We start from the raw sequence: 17,241 nt of genomic DNA, 5'->3' as shown, positions 1-17,241 counted from the left end.
AACAATCAAATTTCCTTTTGAATCTCTCCCCACTAACGCAAAATAATATGTCTATATACGAATAAATTTGGTTCGAGAGCAATATTCTCCTCCTCACCAGGATAACCATTGGCAGGTTTGTCATACGGACAGGATGATACAATAATTTATTATGACGATGTCTTAGATAGTCATCAAGAACATAAACCATAATATAATCTACCCGTTGCAAAATAGCTGAATTCTTGTATTATAAATGGCAGCCTTGCAGTAGTGTAAAAAAGTGGGTAGCGGCATACCCCTCTCTTGTTTTTGTGTGTTTTTTCTACTTAGCCAACATGAGGAAGCAACCCATTTGGTGAGGACTCCAAATAGCCGAGCCACTTTTCAGCTTACTGCGGACTATAATATAAGGAGAATTACAATATTCTTAGAATACGGGTATTCCAAAAGACCCCGACGGTCTGGATAACAAATATATACAATTTTAACTGCAGACTGGCATACCCTTACCCACCCGATATGAACATGAAATGCATGTTTACTTTCATACGCAATTAGTTGTGCTTATGCATCACGGTCCGTAGCCTAGAGAAATTATTTCTCAAAATTTCAGTTGCATTGCGTTTTGCAATATTATTTGCAAAAAGAACATATTTTTTACGCTGAATATCTTTGGAAAATTCTGTCTTTATGTTTGACCCCATAAACAAGCATTAATTAAGTTGTTGCGCCATTAGTGTTGCCATTGTTCAAACAGCACCGTTAAGTATTGAAGGTCTGAAAATAAATGAGTACTTAATGAAGAGTATTATCTTACGTTGGTGTTGTCAGATCATTAATTATTATTTAACAATGCAAGCACAAAGCTTCTGCGTTTCACCTGTCAAGTTATTTGGGATCTTTTGAAAGAGAAAACAAAGTGGGTGATAAACGAAATGCCGACAAACTTACATATATGGCGGATTGGATATGACTGATATATATTTTACAACTGATGTTTAAAATAACGAGGTTAACCTTTTCAAGTTTAGAAGGTACACAATATTTTGGTAAGGTCGAAGGTAAAATGTTTTTAGGTTTTAATATCAAGGACAAAAGATGAATGTTTCGAAAAATCAAAAGGTCAGATAAACGAATTCAACGAAGGAGAAACACAATAATTTACTTTTTTTTTAAAGGAAACTGGCGTAAGAATACAGTTCTTAAGATCTTCTAATTCTATAAATAATACTTAAATAACGTGTCTTACAGAATCAAATGAAATTATAGACAGACTTGATCTGACTGATTCTAAATCTCGATCTAAAATTGAGAAACTGTCATTGCATACATTTTCGCAGAAATTTTAGATGTTTTCAACTGCATGGTACATGCTTACAAGAAGGCTATAATAAAAAACCTCAGTAGGTAATAATAACAATTAAGGTTAGCATAATACTGTTCTTCTGCATAGGTTCTATATAATTTTAATTTTAAATCGAAATGACGTGTAGTGCTTCACTGAAAATGCTGGGCTTCGTCCTACGCACTGCGAGGAATTTTAGAGACAACCGGGTTCTCCAAGTGCTATACATTGCGTTGGTTAGGAGTAGGCTTGAGAGTGGGTCGGTGGTCTGGAGCCCACATCAGGTGAAGTATTCCCTCATGTTGGAGAGAGTGCAGAAGAAATTTCTGAGATTCCTCTACCTGAGGGAGTATGGCTACTACCCGTGGCTCTATCCTACTGACTTTTTCTTGGGCGTGCTCGGTATGAACCATCTACAGATCAGAAGAGATGTGCATATTGTATCACATTTCTTCAAACTGATTCGTGGATGGTTTGAAAATCCGACTATCATGGAGAGTATTAGTCTCTATGTTCCTGATGGTTATCTCCGTCACCGACAGCATAGACTGGTTTATCTCCCGGCCTGCAGGACTAACTTGCCAATGGTCATGCCGTTGGGGAGAGCAGTCTTTCTGTTGAACAGAATCAATTCGGATATCGACATATTTAGCATCGGTGAAGCTGCCTTTAAAAGGCCTTCTGCCTTTTAAGCTCTATTGATGCTGGTATAGTTGATACACCGCTTACTTATTATGTAATACCATTTTACAAATGTACTTAAAAACGAAATAAAATGTAATTTTGTAATGATTTTAAAGGAATAAACTAATTGAATTAAATTGATTACTGTTTCACTGAATTATTATATACATATTAGCAAATGTTTGTAAAAGACCATATGGGCGTATATTTTTTTTTTTAAAGAAAGTCAAACATTCCTTGGTTACGAATAACCTGACAATATTTGAAAATCTCCTACTACCACCACAGAAAGCTGAAAATTTTGCTTGTATTGTGATGGAGGACTCAGCCAGCCGAGGAATTGAACACACTACGCCTGGGTGGGATCCAAACGCGATGTCAACTCGGCCACAGATAAATAAATAAATGTTCATCGTGTTTATACCGCGAAATTTCAGGGGATTCAAGAAAATCTTAGAAAAAAATGTGGAAATACGTAAAGTTTTATTTCTTTCAATTGTAACGGGTTGACAAAGCATTCCTATAAACGATACTTTTTTATTCATTTTTATTTTCTTCTCCGAGTAACTAACTTCACAAAAGTTTAACCAAAATTTGCTAATAAGATCTACCCGCGTACGGCGTAATCTTATGCTACGTATACATCCGCAAGCCGAACTGCCGAACTGAACCTCAACTTATGGGAAAGAAACGAAGCAAACGCAAATGGCGCGAAACGCTGTTTGCAGTTGATTCGTTCCTTTCCCGTAATTCGTGGTACGGTTCACGTTTCGGTTAGCATATGTATACGTACCATTAGGAAGCCAAATTTAAAGTTAGGCTCACGCTATATATAAAATAAGAGGCGTATAATTCGAATGGCTTTATTTTAAACACTATTAGGATGTTTAGTGGAATTGTCGTGAATAATAACACCCTGAAGATTCTCGGAATAAATGTGAACACTGTAAATACTCGTATTTTCATTATTTACGCTGTATCAGTAATTACCTACAGAAAATAAATCTTCTGGGAAAATGCAGCACAGGTGGAATGCACCCTCAATCGAGGCGGTCCAATGCAGGCAGCAGCTATCATTACAAAATTATTCGACTTTAGCTCCGTACATTGTGCAGTGTGCAGAACTGAACAGAATCTACGGAATGGCCAGGGAGGAGCCGCCTTACGGTCTTACCGCTCGCTGGATGCTGGGCGCTAGGTACGGTGATGCACAGACAGGTACCGGCGTACTGCATACCTAAACCTACGTAGATAGTACTCTCCAAGGAATGTGAATCGCAAATCACAGGGATGGGTAACATGTTCACATTCATTAAATTGTTATTAAATTGGGACGAGGTTTTGTGATCATTGCTTATAAGCTATCTAATAGTGATTCGCAGGAATCGCTCGGACCCGTGTAATCTTAAAAAAAGAAAGGATCATCACAAACTGAAATCAGTCAACGACGAAACATAATCGTAGCGTTTGGTTTACAAAGGAGTTTTTCAAAATAGTTTTAAAAATGGCCCGGAACCAACGGTAACCTACGTAGATATTCAGAGGACGACGACTGAATTAATTAAAATAATCAATTCCCTTATTAGACGCACTGAATCTAATTCCCAAATTTTACACGGAATTAATTCTTCATTCCCTATCATTCCTACAGTATAACAAATTAATTTACTTATACGTGTATCGACCAAGTATTAATCATATATCGATGTGTACGTGTTATGAAGTTGATGATTTAATCAAAGATTCACTCCCTATAGTAAATAAACATGTTTTAAATATAACAAAACTGATTTTAAAAATCATTTGCGATGGGTACATTAATGGTGGCTTATCAGTTTTAAAAAACGTTTATTAGTAGGTAAGGAAAACTCTTCTGTATCAAAATGTCTAGAAAATCTCATCAAAATGTCTAGAAATAGTTACGTAATTGATGCCGAAGAAATGCAAAAAAATAGCTGTAAGTCGCCACAAATAAAAAATTCAACTTTGCTACCTTAACACGTTTTAAAACAAATTTTCGTAGTGATATTCTAATTTATTTTCTAAAATACCTAATAATCAATATTTTAAGTGAACTAAAAGATTTTGGTTTGACTAGCAAAAGGTTTCGGTTTGACCATAATATATTATGAATCACTGACTATGACTGCGAGGAAGAATGATGAAGACCCAAGGAATGTTTTAAACAGGAGAATGTCCGTTAAAAGCATCTCGAAAGCTCGCCAAGGCAACCCTGGGGCCAGTCAACATCTCGGGTCAGTTCCTTTCACCCGGGACCGTTACTCCGCGCCAGAGAAGAGGCTGAGATACAACGCAGAGCTGGACGCTGTAGCAAGTGTCGGAGGCACGATTACCCAATCACTGCTCGCTGCGTCGCCTTTTAATAAAGACAAAGTGGGACTCGAAATGGCAATTCGATGAGGACGGACAAAAAAAGGCTACGAAAGCACTTTTCCGAAAGTTTATAAATTAAGTCAATGTCGAAACATGGACCTGAACTTAACTCGAGTAAAGTAAAGAAAATAGCGATAAGACGTATTATATTTTATTTTGAGAAGCTAGTTGCCCAATTTCTAACGTATTTATATAAAAAAACAAAACTTATGTCATCAGTCACTATACATTATGGCTGAACAAAATTGACGCATATAAGAAATGCAAGAGAAAAACCTGGTTGAACAAAATCTAGGCTTTTTAAAGGGTGTAATTACTAATAATATTAATAATAAATACAATAAAATGGTTAATCCACACAAAGCAATTTAGAAAAATTCTGATTACAAAAACAAGTAAAGAAAGCCGATGAAGAAAGAAACTTTAATAATGTTATTAACGGATTTGAAATTCATAAAAAATTCATAAAAAATTAAGGCACCGTGTTCTATTATAGGTACAAGACACAAGCAACACCAAGAAAGGAATGTAACGACGCTTTATGGATATTAACAACGCCTTCCTATATAAAAGTCTGCACACTGGCATTCAAGTTGGCCGCCGAGTCAAACATGATTTCTTACGTGATGGATTTTTATTAATTTAATACAATATTCATTAAATATACAGACTAAAATACCACAACAGCACAGGGATATCCCTAACATTGATTACGTGATGGATTTTTAATTATTTACTCCAGTCTCCGTTAAATACATAGGCTAAAATACCACAACAACACAGGGATATCCCTAACATTGATTTAATATAAATAAAATCGCGATGCTTTTTTGGGTCAATAATATTTTCAAGACGTACAAATGTTCACTCAAGGTACTGAAATTTTGTGAAAAAAGGGCAAAATGTATGATTTTCGCATTTATATTCGAAATCGACAGGTTGCCGTATAAAGACACATATAAATATGTGGCTCAAAGTATGCGTTACACACATTTATCAGTAGAATTTTAAAGGATTTTTACAAGAATGTGGATGATATAAGGCGTCTATTTTTGCTATTACAATACTGACTTTTGATTTTTGTACTCCAGCATATTGACGATTGACTACACAATCCATTAGTTTTGAAACAAACAATAATATAGTCTTTTAAAAGAACTTAGGAGAGAATAATGGATCAGTGTACAATTTTAAATTCAAATCAATTAAATAGTTCTATCAAGGTCTACGTTCTACCATTCATCTAAATCAAAAATGATCACTCATCACAAGAACGTGCGATATTATTTATAGAATAGGAAATTTTCAATCAGTTTTACTATTAACCTAACGGCATGTTCCGCTGCTAAAAGCTCCGTTGTAACCTCTCTTTTATGATAAAGAACAAGAGGTTACAACGGAGGTACGAGCAGTATGCCTACGGCGATATTATGGCTTATTACGTCCACTCATGCCTTGCTAAACTGTAACCCTAAAGGTCACATGGATTAAATTACCAAGTATTTGTTGAAGCAAAGTGGTATTCTAAGGGATTATACGGTTGATGTGCTCGATGCTTGATTAACTCGATTAAACAAACCGTGAAGGGCCATATGAAACGTGTTAGATTTAGATCTATATATTATAAACCCCGCGTTATTGTTAGCTGATGTGTTTTTGTCGTCGGTGGCTACAAATATGTTGTTTTACAAAATTACACATTGTGTTTATTTAACATTACGGTACCCGATTTTCAGCAATATTATTAGCTATAAAAAAAGCATATAATTTCTGTCATGTAGCCTCCTGATAATGTTAGTTCATTCATTAATTGTATGTATTATTTTTCAAAACGAAAAATTTCAATATTTATAAAAACTTTAAAAAAAACATTATATCCATTTCATTAATTTTAAATAGGTTTTAAAAGAGTTAATTCACTCAGACTAAATACCAATTCGTCGCGGTGGCTTAGCCAAATCAGGCAGGGGTTTCACCAATCAGCCAAAGATAATAAAATCGCTGAGCCTTTGGACGTTTCCAAGATTCGCAATGGAGATTACGGTAGCAAATCTGGCTGAAAGGGTGACCACAACCTTCGCCTCGTATTTCAAAGCAAAGTTAACCATTTACATCACAGTTTCCCAAATTTCAGTTTATTTAACTTCTTCAAGGACAATTTGCTGAATCGACTTATTATAATTTGGATTTGTGGAAAGTGATATTTTTATGTCCCACTTATTATGATATTGATTGTTCAAATGTAATACCTACTCTTGCGACGATACAAGATATTTAGTCTAATAATACAGAATGTTGAATCGCATTGTATTGCCCTCCCCAAGCTACCCTGCAATGCCCCAGAAGGGCGATATCTCCCACTTTTGGAATCACTGATTTACACCAGTCCCTACCACATTGTACGATATTCATTTGTAGTACAAGAAACAATGCTTTACTATACAAACCGCAATGTATACGAAACTAAATAGATAAACAATTGTACGCTGTAGAAACCGCTGAACATCATCTTCATATATTATAAAGTATCCAACGTCATCCGATCCTCTATTGTTGGTCCATTCATTAGACCAAGTCACGTTTTGTTCTGCCTTCTCTTAGGTCTAGCAACCATCGTTCGTAGATCATATAGACCAGTAACGAGTTTAATAATTATATTTCTTGTCTTGAACCATTTTTCATTCCAGATACATTCATCCATCTTATCGCCTTGACTCGTCTATGTAAAGTTAAAGAATGTTCTTCCAAAGGTAGAGAATGTTCTTCCACACCCCTTTGTTGTGTTTTATGTTTATCTCCATCTAAGTTCAGAAGTTAAGAAATTGCTTGATTGATATTTACAAGACCTATGTACAATATTTTTTGAACTAGTACAAGTAAATTTTAGCAACGAGGAGTTGGAGTAGGAAGCAGTAAGCCATATTATATTTTATGCCCTGGCCATCTTTGTGATATAATTATCTATTGTAATACTTCTAGCGTAATACTTTTAGATGTCTTTAAAGCCATGATGTAACAAAAAAACTATTAGTTCTGTGTAAAACCGATGACTTCGTGTCATCGGTTTCAAAAGTACATTTCTAATTTTCTTTGATATCATAAAATTTGTGAGTAGGTACTTAAATGCCAACATTGATTTGTTTCAAATAAGGAATTGTACAATTTGTCCAAATTAACGTAAATATATCTATGACAATTCTTTTTTCAAATTTTTTACAGTCAGGTAGGTAAGTACCATAATATTGAAAGGTCAATCAAAGTTAACCACCTAGTCAAAGTTAGCCCTCTAGTCAAAGTAAGGCCCGCTTGAATAAAAAAGTGGATGCAACAGATTTTATAAAGTAGAAACGCTAAATATAAATAAAGACAAAAAAGAAGAATTGATACGTATATTCCATCAAAAAAATTATTACAAGCCATGTAATCAGATATGATTTTAGTAAACATTGCGCATAAACAGTGACACATATTTTTTTATTCAATTTGCTACCGGTAGAAGTTCATTTGGTAGACTGAATTCTGTTGAGTTTATTTTAAAGAGTTAATATAATATTATGTTAAGTGAATGTGTAATAAGTTGTTTTTATTACGTGATTGTGTTTTGTGCTCATGCAGGTATGACAAAAATGAGTTTGTATTAATTCAAATCTCTCATTTGGTGTCTATTTCCATTACTGTAAATGAATGTGCTCACGAACCATTAAAAACAAAGTGGGTGTCTCGTTCGGAGACCAATTTAATAAAACATTCTACATAATATTCTATAAGCATAACTACTTAAATAAATTAAAGAAATAACAATTTATATTTATTAACGGCCTTCGGGCTTTTACATAAAACAAGTAAAAATTAATTACATTACATAGGGCATTCAAATTAACACAACAATAATAAAAGAAATAATATTTTTAATCCCAGCTGCATGAATGCGATTTGCAATTGCAATAACAGTATAAGTGGCAGTATAGAAAACAAAAGAATATAAAAAAATAAGATAGGAACAAAATGAATCAACTTAATACACGTAAGAAAAACAAAAACATAGAAGAGAGAAGAAAAAAAAAGTATTGATGAAGTTGGCGAAAAAAAAATTAGTATGTAACAAATAAAAATATCAGCGAACTGAATTTATACCCAAGGAATTAATAAAGTAGTTTGTTTTAGCTGAATAAACAAAGAACAACTCAGGAAGTCTCGTGTTAGATTTGGTACTCATTAAATTTATTTTGTAGTGAAATAAGTTTTAATATGTACTAATAAAAATGATAATGGTGAATTACGAGGAAAAAATTGTATATTATGAAATAAAAACTAAACGAAAATCGTAAATTCGCAAGCATGATCTGGTGTTACGTTAAAATGGTTCTATTATGTCCATATATTATCTTGCGGTCAGCAATAAATTGCTAAATTTCGCCTTGCATTCTAAAATATTCTTGCATAATAAATAATAGTGTTTTGGTTTTATTTCTATACTCGAGATGATTTACGACATTTATAAATGCATTGCTGTTATTTTAATTTTCTTAAAATTTATTAATTATAAAGCACAAAATTTGCATTGTCCCAAACAAAAAAAAAATCTAAACTGGTGTTATAAAATTTTCACAGTATTTTAGAAAATTCTAGGATAACTCAATATGTTACTTCCATGTTTTTTTTTTATTTTAGAAAAAAATACAATAATGAAGGTATTTTTATGTTGACGAATAAATTTTCAATGATTATTTTAAATGTGCCATTTTTGATTTGATGTCATGCCGGGCCACGTTGGTGACAGCTTCTGTCTAACCAAACATTGACAGTTTCTATGACGTTGTAGCCAGTTGGAACCTTTCAGGTTGTGCTGTTTTTCAATTCAATAATTGTGAATGAATATTACACATTTTTAGTATAATAAGGAAGTTGAGTCCATTTTTTAAATTTTTTTTATCAATGTTCGCATTCAAACTTAAATACTGGTATTTTTTTTTAAGTCTGTTTTCATAATTAAATTAATTCTCAAAGTTTAAATTTTATTAAGCCCGCCAAAACGAGCGGAATCCAAGCGGTAAGAGGCGGGGTGTGGGTGTGACGTCATTCAAACTGTGAGAACCACGTCGCTTAAACATTTTGTATGGAAAAAAAATTAATTCTTCAATAAGGAATTCCAGTAATTTTTTTACCAATGTTAACCGTCTATTAGAATTGATGTTATTAAAAAAAAATTGATTAAGATTTCATAGTTAAATTAATATTTAAAGTTAGAATATTTGCTTCCGCCCGCCCGGCACGGTATTGAAGACGCTTTTTGTTGACCGCCGCGCAGAAAAGTAAGACCAAAAGTAAAATAACGGTTTACAGCCCAGTTCACTGTGAGACTTTTCTGCGCAGAGGCCTGAAGTGTAATCACATGTAATGTGACATGTATAATAATAAAAACTTCTAAGCGATGCAATAAACAACATATTATTATAAAGCACTTTACGAATATGTATCTTTAGAAATCTATTTTATTTAATAATAACAACAAATACCTACATAAATATTTGACAATAGATGGGAGCTATTTTTTTCACATAGATCCTATTGATAAGGGGGTTTCTCCGGGAATGCAGCTGGTTTTCAGCAGTGCCTTATTATATGGTAAACAAAAGATGAAATATTTAAAAGCCATCACCACATTATAATATATATTATAATGAGTAGAGAATAATTATCATGTCATGCGAAATCAATAAATATACCTGCACAAAACTAGTGGTTATGGCGAAATGTCAGATGGGTAGATACGCAATGATTATTATACTGTAAAAATGTATTATATTTATCGTAACGTACAAATGAACACAATTAATAATTTGATATACTTACTTGGAAGCTTTAACTCTACGACCGGCTGTGATTTGGACCAAATAAACGTTTGGCCTATACACCTCTCTCATCTAAACCGACCATCTCTCATGTAATAGAAAGAGATGCACCATAGACATTGCAGTGATATACAAGCCACGACACATGTGACGTCAGAATTCTTTCGACCAATCGTGGAGCGTATTCAGTTTATTGCTATTTAATGCTTTTTCAAGAACGTTTAACTAATTCTAAGAATAATAATATAGAAATATATTTATATATTTAGAATCGATATTTTTTGATCTACATGAACATATTTTTTATAAGTCAAAATATTTTTCACTCAACTTCCTTATTGTCAGAATCAGAAAAATAAACATTAAATATTCCATACATTTTTAACGGTATTCATAGTTTGTGATAATACCCCATTGTTTCAGTACACAAAACCATTTCCGTAACAAGTAAAAAAAATAACACTCATTAGTATTTACTTCCTATTTATAATTTATTGAACATTGGTTGCGTTGAAACTTGTGAAAGAGCGGGAGACAAACTAGTAATTTTATAAAGCTTTTAATGAAATAGGTATTCTCCACGATTCTAAGTTTATCTATTAAAATACTAAAGCCTTCTGTTGCTGAAGTGATTTATGTAAAATCTGACTACACGCCTAACGTGTTAAGGCATTTATCATCAACTTTATAATTTTATTCCACAGTTGTTTTTTATCAATAGCTCTTTGAGTTCTTTCCAAAGATAATTTATTATGTGAGCGCACAGTACAGAAATACACTGTGCATACATTTATCATAGTTTTTAGTGCTGAAAGCCTTCTATCTTAGCATTAATGATGATTTGATGCAGCACTTAGATCTTCCAAAGAATAACGAACAAAGTTATGAAAGACGACTATGTCGTCAAAGGTTTTATATTTCAAAATGGGAAGACCAATGAAGAACGTGCGGTTTATAATAACTATAAGCAATATTTTCTTCGCATCAGCCTTGATTAAACATTAAAAGGTCGCGTGCACCATAAATGGCTTAAAATACTAATTAAAAAACAAACCATATTCGAAAGGAAACGTGATCACAAAAAGCTTAGTCATGTCTAAAAGCAATCAGGTTTCGTGACGAGAAAATAAAATACTCACACAAACACTATACGTTATACTCGCGTCATATTATGTGGGCAATTCACATGCCGAACACAGGTAATATTGACAGGAACATTTATCGACTGCAAGAAAAGTAAGAAATTATTGGACTGAAATAAAAACAGTTCTGCAGAAAAACATGATCAGCCCAAACCCAAAATATGTGTAGGATAAAATGCTTTGTAGTGGTCACAATTATTGTCAGATATGTACATTGCTGTTGTAGTCAGTGTTGCCAAGTTAGCATATTATATGCTAAATTTGGCATAATTACTCCATGTTTAGCATAACTATTATGCTTTTAGCATATAGCATATTTATTTGGCTTATTTTTACAGAAACATGAAAATAATAAGAACCAATTTTTTAACTAACAAAAATGATATCGATAACTTTGTCAGTCTCCCCACCTCACTTGCACTATGGAAACACTTTTTCGGGCAATAAAGAAAAAGATACTTTAAAAGTAGTAAAACCATCCATTGTAAAAATTGCCCAAGAGTTCCGACTAAATGAACCTACGATTGAAAAACTGGTGTCTCAATGGAGAAACATAGTTCACATTAAATGGGAATCCTTGACTTCCACTGTACAGTTTTGGAATGAAGTCATGCAATATAAAGATGCAGCTAATAATAACCCCTTCGGTGATTTATGTCAGTTTGCAATGTCTATTTTAACATTGCCGCATTCAAATGCGGACATTGAACGTGTATTTAGCCAAATGAGTCTGGTCAAAACAAAACTCCGAAATCGTTTGGCGGTGAGAACCCTGAATGCCATTTTATACGTGAGATTTGGCCTAAAGAGAGCAGGAAAGTGCTGTTATTCTTACACTGTTCCTGACGAAGTACTACGCTGCATTGGGACCAAAGAAAGTTACGACTCCGTTTCTCAGCCTTCCACATCAGCTGATGTTAATGAAGAAGAAGAAGATGAAGATATTGATATTTTATTTCACTGATTTTATTTCTAAGTTAAATTTATGTTAGTTTTTTTTTTGGCATTTTTTAAAGTAATTTAGCATATTTTTGGCATATTTTTCCCATCACTATAGCATATTTTGAAGTAGTTGAGTTGGCAACACTGGTTGTAGTAAGATTGATCCATGCTTATTGTAATCAGAAAAGAGTAGTACTATTGACCTAAGTAATCATAGTGCCATTTCATATTTATCTGAGTAAAGTAAATCTATATTACTCCAAATGATAGTGAATAGAACGGCGATGTGTATCGGATTTATTGAGGAATTTCCATTTCTCATTGAAACCAAATTTATTTTAATGTAGGGTTAAATTCACTTTCTTGTGGAAACCCTCAAATTTTACATGCTTAACTTGCTTGACTTGCTTTCAACTTCTAAATGTAACTCAAATGTACCTACATATTTGAGATCTAAGCATTAGTAAAGTCGTTAAAATGCTTGACTCGAGCTTTATAAAACAAGAAATTCCTGGTCTTTATGCACATGTGAAAACCAGTTAAATTCTTGAACTTAGCCTGGTAATATAAGTACTAAGGTATTTATAGAAGCTCTGATCGTAGAGTCAATGGACAGTTGATGATTCACAAAGTGGTTGAATCCAACTTCACAATCTCAGGAGATATCTTTTCTTGACACTCAGGGTCTCCGCTATATCCGTGGCTAATCTATCCGTACCGATTCTAATCAAATTAAATGGAATCACAAACGTGATCATGATAATGACATCATGAATTACTCTTGCAAAACTTATTTTATTTTGAATTTTACTGGTGGCGCTGAATTAGTGGTGCTTCTTAAACCTTGAATCTAACTAATTTATTCATGCAGCTTCAGGGTTGTTTTCAAAACTAATTTCAATTGCCATTTTGGATATTAGAAGAAATTATTAACTAATTTTTTTAAAAAAAATCACTAACGTGTTGCCAAATATGTTCGCAATTACTTTCATAGATTATGTTATTACCTTTTTCCGATTCCAGTAGCTAGTACATATCAACATTATTTCTGCTTTTCGTGCAAATGAAATATAAGTTACGATACCTGCCATAAATTAATAGTTGAAATTTTTACTACGATTCTACGACGCAACATTTCGTGATAGCTATACTTTTCAACTTTAATACATTAATAGTACAGTGACGAACACTGTTATAATTAACGTAATTAGTATCTAATCATATAGTTACTGATGTATACGGTACACTCACCTCTTCCATACACGAGGGTGTGCTTCAATATGAGAGCAGTAACCAACAAAATATTGTAATAATAATTCTCCATATTCGTACGGTGGATATCAAAGTGGAATGCTTGGGTTATTCAGACAGTGGAAACTTTTGGGGTAAAAATTCTTGTACGATGTATTGTGTAATTTGTTTTTGTTAACATTCAATCAATTCAGAGTCCTTTGGGCCCATGCGTCCATTGTACACGCAATCTTGTAGGTACACTAATTTTCTGAATACAAAAATAAAATCTGTAAACCCGAATGAAATCTTTGTTGATCTTTTCAAAATGTTTAGGAATCTAGAGATTCATAAATTTAAGAACTTACCCCATAGCAGTAGTCCTCATAGCCTGGGATGGGCAAAGAGAACCCCTCGAGGCTGGCGGCGTCATAAGGGCGGACGCTGGCGTAGGGCGCCATGGGGTTGCGGGACACGCATTGCCCCATAAGAACACTAAAGTCTCCAGCCCTGGAACAAGAAGCAAAGAGTTAATAAATACCATGCTTGGTTCATGTCAAAGTCGCGCACGAAGGGTTGATCAATCTCTGGAAATTGATACAAAGAAAATAAATTGAATAAACGTACTTAAATATAGACGGAAATTGATGTTTGAGGGTCTTAGCATATTGTGCGAGTGTAACTAGTCAAAAACTGCATGATTAATCTTTGTCTAAAAGGCATGTAGCAAAACTAACAGGGATTTCGTTTCATTCCGATAGCATTTACTGATGTTATTTGTTCGGAAGAGGGAAAAAACAAGATCTAACTTTAAAGAGAACTGCCTACTGCTAAGAATCGGCAAAACTGAGGATATTTGAGGGAGGTCTAAGTCAGATATTAAGATAGGCTAGTAGCTGTAGTTCTTTAATTAGTATAACGCCCTGCTTATATTGAGAGTTTAAATAGAAACAGGCGAGATAAAGGAGATGAGAGAAAAAAACATTCCGTCTTCTTTTCTAGATAATGACTAAACTACCTACCGGAGCAGCAATGTCAAGACTCGGCGATACTTTTGAGACTGAGCAATAAGACGTGATTAGAAAAAGACACGAATATGGGGATCAATCAATAATTACGATCATGGAACGCCAAACTCGTATGAAAAGAAAGTTAAAGAAATTCGAATGATTAACGAGAGATGCATTACACGGTATTTATATTCGTCGGCGGAAATGAGATTTTTAAAAGGGGTGGCGTAAATCATCACGAGGGACTGAGTGAGAAGCTCCACTATAGCTAAAAATTGCTCTTTTTAAAGAAAACTCTCAGATGAACTGGATCTCACTGAGCCACTATCGTACAACAGCAATTCTAGAGAGGAAGGGCAACTTGATTGTGGAGGCAAAACAAAAGCAAATATTGTGTGAGAAGAGACTTTCGAGGTCACCAAAGCGGAGAGAGGAAAATCTGGAGGAGTCTTATCGGAATTAGAATCAATAAACTGCCATGAATTCTGCAAACAGAAGCTGGACAATTCCGACACTAGTAGGAAGATTTACGTTCAACCGTAGCAGAGTTCTTAAATTTTCAGGACTGTTAGTTCATTCGAAGCTTTCGTGAAACTGACAAAAATGGCAACGAGAAGCTTGATAATATTAAAATCTATTTTATAGGTAACTATGCGAATTATAAACATTTTAATCAAATCCATTCAGCAAACGTAAAAATTAACCTACTCGCACAACAATTTATTTAATCGTGGCTTATTTTATTTGGTAATATATTTTTCTCAACAAAGAATGCGACAAATGGGCAACTCGTATTGGTATTATTGCCAATGGGTTTATTTTCCGGTGAGCACTTCCTATGTAGAAATGCAAATGGCCTAGCGAAATGCACCGCTCCGATGTGAATACATTTTTTTAGCCGTGAATAACAAGTTCTAAACATTTCGCGGACTTTCAGATCCACGGACAAGATAGTGGATCGCTTCACGTTCCGTGAGCAAGTAGGACCGGATCATACGGGTATGGCGGACCTAAGCGGCACCGGTCACACTACACACGTCTACAGGTTGCAGGGCCGAACCAGCCTCCAGCCGCCAGATTCATGGGCGTCTTCTTCTAATATCTTAAACAACCAGATTTTTTGGAAACGATTACATGCAAAATGTTTCTGGATTTTGCCTGCCACAAAAAATAGTCTCCTCTTGCTCTAAACCCTTGCCATTTGTCTCCAGTCTTAAAAACTTTGAATCTTTCAAAAATTTTCATACAGTTATTCTCTTCTTCGGTATGCCTTTGATTGCTACCACTGGAGAACGGATTTGTTTGTTTTCGGGTGTCTTTCCATCAGTTTCTTGTTTAATAGTTCTACAAAATTTACCAATTCACAAAATTACCAAAATTTAGAAATAATGGAAACATGATAAAGAAAGTGGCTGCACCTGAATGGCTTCGAAATTTGTGCAGTTCTACAAAGTTCTTTAGACACTAAACAAAATCCGATAGAAGAATATAGCGGTGAAATTAAATTTAACCGAATTTATCATAAAATTATTGTAAGATTAGGTATTAGGTAGATATTAAGAAAAATGAATACTGTTTCGTTATTTAAAAAATAATAACATCAATAATTTATAATAAAAAGTTTGTTTTAGACAGTTTTTAGAATAGTTTAGACGTGTCGTGACATTGTGTCTAGAACTGGCTGCGAAATTTGATTATTAAATTTACAATTTTATTGTATTATAAGAACTTTTGCTTGAACAAGATCGACAACCATCTTGACTTTAGGAAGGTGTTGGCTATGCATACAACAAAACCATTAGGTAAGTACAGGTTAAGATTTTAAAGTTAGAGATGGTAAACCTTAACTAGGATTATAGTTATTATAGTTATAAACATGTTGAAAGGGGAAAGGAAGGCTAGCCCTAAAAGCTTGCTAAATTATAACATGCTACGTATGGTGTTCTGAGTGAAAAGTTAGATGAATACTGAATATGTTTTTTAGGCGGTGCCGGTATATTATGTAAAGCATGAGACATTTAAGTTTAATTCCAATGTTGGATATTTTCTTTAAGGCGATTCCATACGTCGTGTAATATTTTGAATCGAGCCGCCATCAATAACACTCCTTACATAGATGGCGATAAGGCTTAAATTCACGCTTAACACCATCCAGCTGTTTTGATTTAGACAAGAAAAAAACATGGCCAAAACGTGCTTTTTATTTTATTTTGTGGATGTTCAGGCATAAATATTTAAATGTTTTCCGATCATTTTATAAATAACTTAATTTGCCACATTATACAATAAAACCATAACCGAAAATGAGTTCGTAATTAGGAAATTTTGAACTTTAAAACAGTTTACATAGGCCTTATAAATTATTTTTTTCTGGGCTTATAAAAAGACTTATGTAAAAAATACTCGATTATTTCAAAGGCCAAGATGTATTATACTTGCGGTATTTATTTAAAGCATCTGAAATATTTCTAGGCGACCAAATTTTCAAACCAAAAACATATGATTTTGCATTACTACGTATGGCATCGCCTTAAGAGAGTTCTATGGTTGACTGTGTCAAAGGCTTTCTTTAAATCTAAAAAATGGTTAGAGTTTTAATGTTTGAGTTTGAGTCCAGGTTAGAATAAATGTGCGGCCGGCTGTCAAGATCGCCATCGCTA

The 17,241-nt window shown here is 33.8% G+C and overlaps 1 protein-coding gene across 9 annotated transcripts in view; it reads right to left on the bottom strand.

Moving 5' to 3' along the window:
• LOC149423210 (uncharacterized) overlaps positions 1–17,241 on the bottom strand; it is a 205,508-nt gene that overhangs the window by 179,170 nt on the left and 9,097 nt on the right. For all 9 annotated transcript variants that reach the window (XR_016302279.1, XM_089632574.1, XM_089632580.1 and 6 more), the window contains exon 2: positions 13,940–14,081. Coding sequence is in view for 8 of the 9 variants with exons in the window: in XM_089632574.1 (XP_089488700.1) it covers positions 13,940–14,059 (120 nt within the window). In the remaining variant the exon portion in view is untranslated. The remainder of the gene's footprint in view (positions 1–13,939; positions 14,082–17,241) is intronic.

The sequence above is a fragment of the Hesperophylax consimilis genome, chromosome 6, assembly GCF_061612785.1.
Source record: "Hesperophylax consimilis isolate HC1 chromosome 6, BYU_Hcon_1.0, whole genome shotgun sequence".
Taxonomy (NCBI): domain Eukaryota; kingdom Metazoa; phylum Arthropoda; class Insecta; order Trichoptera; family Limnephilidae; genus Hesperophylax; species Hesperophylax consimilis.
This window is presented reverse-complemented; position numbering and strand designations above follow the sequence as displayed.